This window comes from Acanthopagrus latus, chromosome 2 (assembly GCF_904848185.1).
Source record: "Acanthopagrus latus isolate v.2019 chromosome 2, fAcaLat1.1, whole genome shotgun sequence".
Taxonomy (NCBI): Eukaryota; Metazoa; Chordata; class Actinopteri; order Spariformes; family Sparidae; genus Acanthopagrus; species Acanthopagrus latus.
Window position 1 is genome coordinate 12566606 of NC_051040.1, and position 12678 is coordinate 12579283.

Here is a 12678-nt window from a genome sequence, read left to right on the forward strand (position 1 = left end):
AACAACCCATTTCTGATTTCTGAATGAGGCCAACGATACCTCCGGAGGCCTCAAACATTAAGCTCTGGCTGCCAGTAGATAGCCTATATCTGACTGGGACATGGTTAAGTACAGAGTTTACACCACTGTTAGCCAAAAAGGTCGTAAAAATCCAGATGGGGATCAAGTTTTAATCCAATCGGACAATTAAGTCAACGTATTGTCGTTAGTCTGATGAACATGTGGCCTTTGTCTTCATTATGTTTGCAAATTATAGCCCTCAATCTGCTTCTTTGGCCCCGTTCTGTTGTGTCTTTAGACCTAACAACTTTATCTAACACTTACACAGCAGATGGTTCACCACAAAGCTTTACTAGTGTTGGTCTGCCCTTGCACCACCCTTCTCTATAAGTGCCCTACAACCACAGACGGAAACAACGAGCTGAAAAAAAAAAAAAAAAAATCTCAAAGGGCCACAATCAAGAGTGCATGGCAGAGATCCAGTAAGGCCCGGGTAGACAAACAATCGCACATACTTGGCCTAAGAATACATGCAGAACAGACTTCCTCCCGATTTTAATCACGAGCACAAATTAATGACATGCTGCAGAGTCAGATTCTTTTGCTTATCCCGCGAGCCTTCGCTACAGTGCAAATTAAAGACAACCTGGCTCAGGGTTGAGCCACCAAACAGTGGATTTGAAGGTTTGTAGCTGGCAGTGAACAGAAACCATGTGCAAATATCAAGCATTCATATCAGCTGCATTCCTCCTGTCTGGATGGATCGATGTCTGGAAGACTGCGCAGCACATGTGTGCAGCAGACCGGCTCCAGTATGCAAACTTTAAACATACATACAAACATGCGAGCGGTGGAGTCATGCATTCAGAGCGAGTTAGAGTAAATAACCGCAAATTGTTTTGATTTTCAAAATGATGGAATCAACGACTTGTGGGCCTGTGTGGTGATAAGTGGCGGCGGCAGACAAAAACACAACCAGGAGGCCTGTTTCCATTCACCAGGATGCACCTGCCTTACCCAAGAGGCCCATCTGGGCAGCGAGAAGAGAGAAAGAGCCACGACTGTGAGCGCTACAAAAATCACGCCCCCCGGTCTCTTTGCGCACACAATCACACCAATGTCGCTAACTCTGAGCAGCTGCGACTTGCTGCCTTCTCTCAGCCAACATTCTTCTGCCACCGGTCCTCACTGCCAAGACAGCGAGCAGGCAAAAACTCCAACTGACTCATCTATTTTCTCAATCGCACACACACAAACAAACAACTGTGGAGCCGGCGCTGGCATATAGACTCCTAGTCGGATTCAAATTGAACACGATTCTCCCCCCCCCCAAAAAAAAATACACACATGAGCAAGCATTCTTTCATTTCAGCATTTTTACATAACCGCCATCTACGTGAAGAATGTGCCCCTTTCAAAACAAAGTGTAGATTAGACCAAGCAGCCCAGACAATTCTCGCCATGTGATTAGATTTAGAGAGTGCTAATCAGCTACACACACCAAAAAACACACGTAAGACCGTACAATCTAATAGCATTGCTTTGGACAAATATAGGCGAGGATTATGCATTCAGAGCCAGACTAAACCTCTACTTCCAAACAGGAGCAGCATGCTTGGCATCTAAAATAGGGAACGCAACACAAGGGGCAATACGTTAGTGCACCAACATCGAGCGACTGAGCGTGGCAGGCAGCAGAGCAGCCATGGCAAGTGTGGACACAGTGGGAGCGGGGGTCGGGCGAGATGCCATAACGGGGGAGGACAGCAGGTTGACACAGCCTCGGAGATGGAACTTTTGTGGCCCATTCATCAACAGGGCGATGGCAGGGTTTGCAACTAAACACAACAGCTTCATTACCGAGCTCACCCATCAGCACCAGGCCAGCTAGATCCAGCCACACATGGTGAGAAGTGGGTGAGGTGAAGGAGGACAAAGAGAGGCTAAACACCATGAAGCCCCAACATCGAAAAACAACTTTCCAGACACGAACTCCTCCCAAAAAAAAAGAAACAACAAAAAAAAAAAAACCCTCAACATAAACAGTGATATTTGATGCGTGTGTCTCAGCGGTGACCTTGTGGCTTCCTTCTGCTTGAAGGTACGTGTATATTTAGTCAGGGGTTTTTCAGCAGAAGTGACAGAGAGGGTGTTAAATTATTGAGCAGTCGCAGCCAGCAGGGAAGGACGACACACTGAGGCTGAAGAAGGCACTCTTATCTGCCGCTGTATGCTGTTGGCAAACACACACACAAAAACACGCATCAGACCAGAGGAGTGCGTGTTCTTTTTAGCCGACTAAATGCTCTTATCTGAAGAGAGGAGAAGGTTTGTTTTTTTTTTTTATACATGCTAAAAAACACTGAGGCAGAAATATTATTAAACTCAGTGGATTTATGAATGAGCCTTACATTTATTTGAAGGAAAAAAGGATGACAGTGGAAAAGAAGAGATTACAGATGTTTACTTCGGGGCTAAACATTCAGGTTGCTTGACAGGCAAAAGCCCCATTCATCCATTTAGTCGGTGCGTTTCGCTCAGTGGCTCCACTTCTCAGTCACTCCCCGACAATCCGCTCGCTGCGAGGAAAACAAACCTCACCACCGGGGACAAATTACCCGAAAGGTCAGGAGACTTTTCAGCAGAATCCTCCAGCGCTCTCTTCTCTGCAGCACTGGTATTTTCCAGCAGAATATGACCTCCCGTGTGCTTTCCACTCTCTGCCTGACTTGACGTGATGGAGGGGCTGAAATGTTGAGCGTCAGCTTCTGCTTCAAGTGACAGAAGTGGGTACAGGAGGATGACATTACTTATGACCAGTTTAACTAATCCTAATTAGATTAATTCCTCTTTTTTTGGCCTATGCAAAGTGCAGAGGAACCCGTTGAGCTGCCAAGAATTCAGTAACTCTTAAGAACACTTCAGGGGAGAAAGCTCTCCTCTGCAGCTCCCAAGTGGTAGCCGCCCTGAACTTTGCGTGTCTCTTTAAACTCGGAGTGGACAACAGCACACTGGGTGGGGGCGTGGTGCCTATGCAAGAGGATGAGCATGGCATTGATCACCCAATTTGTTATTTTTCTAAGAAGTTGAAAAGACCTCAGCTACCCTGTAGTACCACTGAGAAGAAAGCTTTAGCTCTTCTCTTGGCACTACAGCAGTATACTTCGGGTCCAGCTCGGTGACTATGGTCGTGTCCTCCGACCACGACCTGCTTGTGTTTTTGGGTCAGATGCAGAGCAGTAATCAGCACTTGATTCACTGGTCCTTACTGCTGCCGGTCTTCAACACTGAGATCCGGTATAAAACTGGGTTTGACAACGTTATGGCTGCGTCATGATCTGCATTAAATATTTATTAGGAGATAAATGTTTGATTTTCAGGCAGAGAGGCGTTATGACCCTGAGGCATTATTGTGTTTCTGTTTGCTGCTGATCTGCCTCTCCTCCTCATTGTACTCTCTCTGAGTGTGTGTGTGTGTGTGTGTGTGTGTGTGTGTGTGTGTGTGTGTGTGTGTGTGTGTGTGTGTGTGTGTGTGTGTGTGCGCATGTGGATCGTGAACAGGTTGGACCAGCTGATTGGCTTGCTCAGCTTGACTGCTGACACAGGATTGGGCAGAGGGAGGAGAGGACCACCGGCTGACTGCAATCCACCTCTCGACTCAATCTTCCACTCCCAACCCAGATCAGTGTCTAGTAACTAGACAGGGGTGGGCCACCCCTGTGGCTTACATCACAAACAAAACACACGTCACACTGACTCTTGTTTGACATGTGTTTTGTGATGTAAGCCAGTTGTCTTTTGTTCTTTTTTTGTTGTATTGGTCTTATTCTCCCTCTGAAGGAAAAGAAATGCTACTTTGAACGTGGCTCATCTGTGACACTGGCTTTCTTGAGAGTGGGAATAATGGGGAGAGACACATCACGTTATGCCTTGGGTTCGCCTTGACCAGGGGCGTAACACCCTGCAGAGGATGCTTCAGCCTGTGCCTGGTTGTGAATGGACTGAACCATACTGCGGAGCAAATTTGCCAGTCACAGTCATTTCACACCAATGAATCCACCAACTGCTGAGGGAAATAACTTGCTCTTTGGGTCCTAAATGCTACGCATTTTGGACCAGCTACTAGCTAACCTTGTATGTCTTCCGTTTTGTGCTGGGTAGGTACTGTACAACAGGTGTTCCAAGTTGTTTCACTGAACACAGCTGCCTGTCATGGCCGAAAATGAAACCCAATATTAGTATATAGTATATCGCGCAAATAAATCATTGGCCCTACAATGAGACATTTAGATATTTGGCTATTCACTCATAATTCACTAAAAATAGTGGCAGATAAATGGAGCCGATAATACAAAGCTCAATATCTTCATTGACTTACTAATTGCACCAACTAAACACTTCAGTGGATGGTGGGATGCACCTTTAAAGTTGGTATGTGATCCGCAAAATCACAGACAAAGAAGAAAGACAAGAACATGAAGAAGAACATGTAGAAGAAGAGGGACAAGAAGAAGGACGAGAAGAAGGAAAAGAAGAAGGACGAGAAGGACAGGGTTTGGGTTTTTTTTACAGTTTCATAACAATATAGAGATCTGGGCGATAGTTTTCCATTAGTTCATCAGTGTAAAAATATTAATCATAGCAGTTTAACAAATTTGTAAAAATTCCATTTTCTTTCTTCATTTATTTATTTAGCTCGTTACAGTCAATTACTCAAAATGAGTGCCAGTTCAGTCTATTTTATAAGCCAGCTGGGGGCAGTGATTGATGAAGTGATGTAAAGTGGTCTGAGGCAGGTGTCTGGACCTGATAGGCCTTTGGCAAATTTGAGCCTCTCACAGTGAAGTTGTCTCTCCCTGGAAGACCAGATAACACCAAACTGACCCTCGCAGCTCCGAGTGAATCCTCAGCGTCCGTCAAGAAGAAGCAGTGCTCCTTCTTGTGCAAGCTTGCAACACACACATAAATATTCATACACTCACACACACACACACTGCTGTCTTCACACACGCCGTCTCTTCGTTTGCTCTCCTTCTAATCCTGTAATGCCGACAGTGCAATTAGTCACATGCTGGCTCTTTCTTTCATCTCAGGAGGAATTCAAACTGCTTGGTATCTAAACTACATAACCCACCCCGTGCTCCTGGAGCATAACAAACACGCACATAAATACAAATACCTACAAACTCAAACACCAGCCGTCCTGACTATAAAATGTCCTTCGCTGTGAAGCGAGAAAGAAAGTGAGCTGTGCTGCACAACTGCTTCATTCGCTCTCAAAAGTCCTGTGTACTTTGGGATTCCAAAAAATGAATAATGAAGTAGAAAATGAAATGGCCATTCAGCCTGAATGTGAGCTGAATAAAGAGGATCCCTCTAAAAATGGTCATCATCCCTGGTGGGTTTTTTTTTTCCACTTCTTTACTCCGCGCTCTTCCATCGCTTCATTCACAGTTAAGAGACCATACTGTATCTATCACAACCCACTCAAAAACAAACAGCACTACATCGAAGTGTGAGCCGTGATAGAAGGAGAAATCTACAGAAAAAAAGCTGAAAGGATGGCAAAACAGACAGAGAATAGCAGCCCCCGCATTCAAGTTAAACAGCCTTGTAGAGAGTGTCTTCTCTGTACTCTACAGCTAAGGTAATTTTGCAGCGCCTGAAGCCACATCCTGACAGCGAGGCAGGGAGGAGCCAAGCACGGCTGACTCTCTACATGCCGGTATGGAACAAATGGCTCATGTTGCCGTTTTATGGATGGAGAGCCCAGGGTTATCACTTTCATGCAGGTTATTGCCACAAGTCAGCTAAAAATCAATCTCCATTTAACAGATAAATCCCCTCCCTTAGCCAACATCTAATGTGACTGAGACTGCCGGTGGCTATTTTCACATTTAACACAGATTTTTAACACCAAATTGAATTTGCATTGGTGTGTGTGAGAGCGGGTGTGTGGTGCAGAGAGATACAGATGTAAAGGAGGTTCTCCAGATGTTACTTAGCAGCACTGACTGATGATTTATCTGGTAGTAAACCGATTGGTTCCAGTGAGTGGGTAGAACAGTGACGGGGCAGAACTCACTGAAGGATTCAAGATTTTGTTCTTTCAGCCTTCCAACACGCTGGGCTCACATCCTTGGATGACAGGATCCAAATCACTTCTGACCACGTTGCAAATTTAGGGAGATACGTGGGGCTATCCGGAATTTCATTTTTGGGGATTTGGGGCAGGGAAAGGGGGTATCAGCACCCCCAGTGAGAGAGAACTGAGAATGCAACATTGATTTCTAGTAAAACTTTTCAACAAGCTAAAATCAGGCTGCAACGTTAATGCATCACAAAATAGTATTAATTGACAAAATAAGTGCTAGGCGTCACACCATTTACATGCATGAGGTGGTTGTGGCTCAACAGGTGAAGTGACCATCTGTCAATCAGGACACTCTACAATGTACAAATACTAAGATATGGTTATTTTGATGCCTGGCTAAGAATCCACAACCTAATTTCTCAGTTGAAAGCCAGTTTTGCAAATCCTGGTGAAATACAGTCAAAACTTTTGAGTATCTTTTCACCAGTGACCACTGATGTTTTTAAATGTATCGTCAATGGGAAACGCTCAGTGGGACTTCATGAGTGAGCGAGTATTGAGCCGTTTCACGTGTGTCTGGAGTGTCGAGCTCGCCCTCGTCAAATCCCCAATGCTCGCTGGACCACATTTGCTCACATGGAGCAGAAATGATGATCCTCGCGAGGACGGTTTCTCCGCTCATGGGTAATGCTCTGTGTACTCGTACCATTTTCACATGAGACATTAAACACAGTAGAGTCCACATTTTTCACTGATTATCGCTATTTTCATTGCATTTATTGCAAGTAAGCCAGCATCCCCTTTCTCGTAAAAAAAAAAAAAAAAAAACAACATTTAAACATCCAGAAGCTCCAAAACATTTGGGTCAGCCCTAAAAAAACACTTATTTCCTTTCTTGCAGAGAGAGACAAGAAGATCAATACCACGCTCATGTTTGTTCACAAGCAGCTGGAGCCAAGTGAAGATTACCTTAGCTTAGCATGTGGGAAATAGCTCGCCTGCCTCTGTAAAATTGTAAAGACTGTAATTTTAAATACTAAATACACCTACCACCCACTCCCTGACATGTTGTCTCATGTTTGTTGATGTAAATATGACAATTTGTGGTTTTATAGGCACGTATTTTTAGCAGCCGCCTGCTTCCAGTGTTTATGCTAAGCTAAGCTAATTCCTTTCGGCTCCAGCTCCATAAGCCATTGATCTTCTAATCTGTTGTTGGCAAGATTAAAAAAGAGAATTTCCCAAAAGGCCAAATGAAGTCTACATCTACACCTACCCTCAGGTGTATCATTACAGGCACATTAAGTGTTTTTATACAACACAAACCATTGGGAAAAATATCCGTTACCTACATCATTTTCATCTACAGCTACTTGCTACACCTATGACTGGGTCACAAAGACATAAAGTGAAACTGTGTGTTTATTAAAGATGGCAAACATGACTTATTTTCACCCTGTCAATTAGGATAACTTGTTGGTTTTCTTTGTCTTACATCGAGCAAAACTGAGTTCTGGACAAAACTGAGTTCTGTCACGTTAGGCTCTAGGAAAATGTGATAAGCATTTCTCTCCATTTTAATGGCAAAACTATTCAAATCAATTGAGAAATCGATCAAATTATTCAGGATATAAACCGAAAATATTCATTGCTGCAGACCTGATTGCATTTGGATTGACTTCCTCTTCCCTTAAAGTTTTTGTCGAAACTCTGCTCTAATTAGTTGGCACACTTACACCGGAGTATAAATGTATTTTAAATTTTGGTCTTTGAAAACCATGTCAAAAGACCTGCTGGTGTAAAGTCTTTGACGCTAGATAGATGTTGACATAAGTCCAACACTGCTATAATGGCTGTGTACGTGGTTTTGGATGAGAGCAGTGTGTGTGCGGAAAGAAATGGAAGCAGCCGACACCTCACTAACTAGCCAGCGGAGGCAGCCAGTGTTCCTGACGTTGCCTTGGGCCACACAGCATCCCTCTGCTTTTATTCAGTGCCCTCTGGCTGAAAGAAAATTCTAGATTTGCTAAACAGGGGAAGTTGTTTCTGAAGGCTGCTGTCTGGCAAACCATCTCGCACACTTCAAAAGAGGGCGTGGGAATGAAAACAGACCAAATTGTTGCCCATGGACATGCAGTGATAAAACAGCCTCTCGCCTACACGGGCAAATCTAAACCGTCTTCTTCTCGCTCTTACTCTCACCATTGATGCTCTCCCACTCATTTTTCTCCTTTTTTCTGTCACGTATACAAAACACATCTCTTCTATTCACTATTTATTTCTCCTGTTCTCATAACCATATGTGTGGTAGCTGTAGCAGGGCTCACAGGTTCGGTCACCGGTATAAAAAAGGAACTCCACAGAGGGAATATGCATGGAGGGGGGTTAAAAGGCCACAGGGGAAAACAATCCAATGACCACGATTGGTCAGAAGCTGCAGCAGTCAGCACCGCAGCCTTAAATTTAATTTCCCCTAAAAGAACAGCTATCCTCAATGCCTTTGGCTGCCTATTTTTAGCATGTTATCATTCAGACCACAGCAGTCGAGCTCAGAATGAAGACAGCTGTTGAAGACAGCATGGAGGGAGCTCCGCCTCGCTGATCAAGAAGTGTGTATGCTTAATTTACAAGCTGAAGTAAGAGAATCGAAGTGGAGGTAAGAGACACGGGGTAATGGGATATACTGTCACTTACAGTTGTTGCATCAGTACTGTCGGCTGAGTTCAGGGTTGTTTCAGGAAACAATGCCGTTGTGTGGCGTCACCTCAAATGTTCTTTGTTCCTTAAACTCCCAACTTTCGCTTTTTGATGCGAGTTGCTCTGTTAAGCTGTTCCCTGCTGCCCTGAATGCATTACCAGGCTCGTGCACTCGTGGCAAATTACAACAGTCGGTCAGCACCAAGGAAGCAAAACGGAGGAAGATTTCTTAGCTGCCAACAAGTATCGACTGGGGGTGGACAGTGACCAGCAAACCAGTGATCTAATGGCCCACTTCAGCTACGCTCCCCTCACAGTGTTGAGCTCAGTTAGCTGTCTCAAGAGCACACCGATTTGAATTCACCCTCCTCCTTCCTGCTATAATCATGTTAGGCCACGGGGCCTTTGCTGTCTGCATCCTAAAATGTTGTTTTGGCAAAAAAGAAAAAAAAAAGAAAAAAGAAATGAGAGATGGATATTTTTGGCATGGTTTTAAGCTGCAAATAGATGAGATGCAGTTGCCTTGCCATTTGGAAGAGAACATAGTAAGTGTGGGTGAATGCGTGCAGCAAGGAATTATGGTCTCCCACGCACAGTAAAGGTCCATGCTCCACGTGTCCTCAAATACTCAATGACAAATGGCCAAGGGTGAATTACCACTTGCCTCCAGGGGCCCCGGATAACTCTAGTCCTGCTGTGTGTCAACTGGTTTGTCCTAATTCAATTGAAAACTTGTAAAGGAATGTGCACCACCAAACACAACAGCAGCTGACATCATAAGTGCCTGAATGTATGTCCTGCTTTATCACCTGACCTTGAGGCCCAGTTCAAAATGGGATCTTTGTGCCAAAAAGTAGTTTAAAGATAGGGATGCTGTGATATCGTGATATGTAGGGTAATGGTAATGTTAAAAAATGAAATACTGATACCATATTGATAATACACATATGATAATGACGTGTGAGTAATCCAGTATAGATGTTATGCTGTTATGATGATGATGTTATTGGTTTTTTTTGTATGCTTTGTATATAGACACAGTCTCTCTCCACCTCCCTACACACTACATTTTGAGGGTAATCCATTTGCCAAAATGAGACAAAACACACAAACGGTTAAAAATGAATTTGATGGCTGGGACTTTTTTTGTTCTAATTTATACAAATATCGTGATAATATTGTTATTGTGAATTTGTCTGACCATGATAATCATGACGTTCAAATCTGATCCTGGGCTCCAGGGTGACACTATTTTGGTCGCACATGCTCCCAAAAAATAGGTCAAGCATCACTAAACATTTACATTGGTCACACCGGTGTGTCTGAAAATGTATTTAGTATACACAGTTTAAACACTGAGTTTAAACTTTTATATTACATGAATGTTTTTTCTAAATACCCCGATAAAATCTTACATCATTTACCTGAGTTTCCTTAACACTTAAAACAATAGCACCTTGTAACTTTTTATAATTCTTAAGTAATTGTTATTGTTAAGTTATTGCAATTTCTTGTTGCGTGTGCTGTTATTTAACTGATTAAAAAAACATAAATAATGCGCTGGTACACCTCAAATCAATAAGATGCAACAAGTCTGTCTGGTACCCTGTTGGATTAGTTTGTGTTTGATGGCCAAACAGCAAATGAGGGTAATGGTGGTATTCCAGCCAGAGATATGAGATTTTATTGTGATAAAAACACTCTAGATCAGTTTATTGTGGTAAATTTACATTATCAGGATAGTGAATCAAGATAATCATGAGTATCTTAGATGAGTGACTCAAAAAATCTTGATAAGTCCTGTATATCTTCTTTCCAGTCATTCCAGAATATCAAACCTGCGACAATGGCTGAAGAATGAAAAACTCCTTTACTTACATCAGAGAACTTTATGATTTCTGATTATATTACTTAAGATCATTTGTTTATCACTAAAAAAAGATGTGAGGCAGTAAAACTGTTGGGTAAGTGCCAATGTAAGTATATCTTGATGATTATCGTGGTAATATTGTTAATCACAATTACTCTAGGCAGGATAATCGTCACATGAAATATTCAAATCGTCCAAGCAGAGAAGAATATGAACACATTGTTCAAACAGTAGAAGGAACAGGGGCCCAGTATTACATTTTTCTTCTCCGTGGCAGGTTGATCGAGCCCTGTCCTCAACTTAATCACAACTCCACACATTAGAAGGTGCACTATGTAGTTTTTGGGGAAGAAATTTTAACCAGGAGAGACTGACTTTTTATGCCTAAACCAACTTAATAAACAACCGTCTTGTTTTCATGACCTGAGATTCTGAGGTGGAATTTCTTTCATCAGTGCTATGAAGTTCCCCTTTAATCTTGAATGCATTCAACATAATGTACCAAATTAATCATTAATGCGTTAATTTAACTGTCTACAGATGACACTTAGTGTTAGATGCAGTCCTGATGAGGATACTCTCATGTTAAAAATGCCATTTTCATTGTCCAAGTGGGAAAATGCTGTCTCCTTCACTTACCCTCTCACTTATAAAAGTATATTTTTAAGGGCTGTTTTAAAGCAGTCTTTAAGACAAAACACAGACACACAGACTCTTGAAAGCATCTTATCCAGGACACATGAGGACCCCTGCAGCTCAGCATGGGGCCCCTGGGTGCCCAAACACACACACACACACGTGTGTCTGTGTTGGAGAGAGTAAGGTGTGCTGGGTGCCATCAGGAAACACCTGGCCTGTGAACACTCACCTCTCCTCCGTGGCCGTCAAACACCCCAAATATGGACGGGTGACTCTTGTTGACGATGTCCGTGAGCACATCGAACCTGTCCTCCATGTGGTCTCGCCGGCCTTGGATGGAGTACACGGCCACGTTGTTGCTCTTGAACTCCCATGTCTTGGAGAACTCCGCGTCCAGGACGTCCAGCCCGCCGAACCGCTCGTTCTGCATCATCTCCGCCACTTTCCCCTTGACCATCTTGACCGCATCCCGGCTCGACTTGACGATGGTCTTCACTTCGTCCGTGTGGAAGAAGTAACTCCACAGAGCCAGGCTGATGCACAGCAGGAACAGGGTCTCCGGTCTGAGCAGAAAATAACGCATGATCCGACCTAACAGAGACAGCAGGGTCATTGTATCCTCTATCATTTATTTATTTACATGCAAGAAATCGCGGCAGGTTGTGCGTCGCTCTCGCCCGCCGTAGATTTCAGTCCATCGTCGTCGGCGTGAGTGGTTTGTTCGCGGCGAAACAGGCACATTTAACCGAGCGGTACTGTGGAGACTAGACTGACTGAACGAGGAGGGGGGACACTTCACTGCATATTAAAGCGGACTCCCCAGGCAGAAGGTGCTAGAGTAGAGAGACGCTTGACCGCGGGGTGGAGGGAGGGGGACGGACACGGTGGGTTCCCTCTAGCATGCAGCCCCGCAGTGAGCCACCAACGGCTGTCCGTTGACCCTCCGATGCGGTCCGAGAACGCACCGACGCCCCGCGCACACACACAACGCAGGTCGCCCGTTTGGACTTCAAATTAAGCCAGTGCGCTGCTGGCAAGAGCAGAGCTTTGGGCTGAGCCTCTTCCTGGCCAGCCGTGCTGCTACTGTTCCCAGTCCCTGAAAATAGCGGTCCGTGCCGGAGCCGTCACATTCCCAGCTGCCACACTGGCTGCGACTCTCCGCCGCTGCCTTACTAAACACTATGGTGCTGCCTTCAGGCGCAGCTCGGAATGTCCGGGATCCGGAGGTGTCAGGATCACCTTCAACTTTTGAATCAAAGCACTCCGTAGCATCATGTTGTAATACATGTTTTAGTAGATGCTATCACTAAACTTTTGATATTTAAGAACAATTCATGTCAGATACTTGTACTTCTATCTATGTAGATGACTTTCACTT

General features: G+C 44.1%; 1 protein-coding gene across 1 annotated transcript in view; it reads right to left on the minus strand.

Moving 5' to 3' along the window:
- ppm1lb (protein phosphatase, Mg2+/Mn2+ dependent, 1Lb) overlaps positions 1-12495 on the minus strand; it is a 53317-nt gene extending 40822 nt beyond the window's left edge. The window contains exon 1 of the mRNA XM_037119537.1: positions 11530-12495. Within this exon, the coding sequence (XP_036975432.1) occupies positions 11530-11928 (399 nt within the window). The 5' untranslated portion in view covers positions 11929-12495. The remainder of the gene's footprint in view (positions 1-11529) is intronic.
- Between the last annotated feature and the right edge of the window lie 183 nt (positions 12496-12678).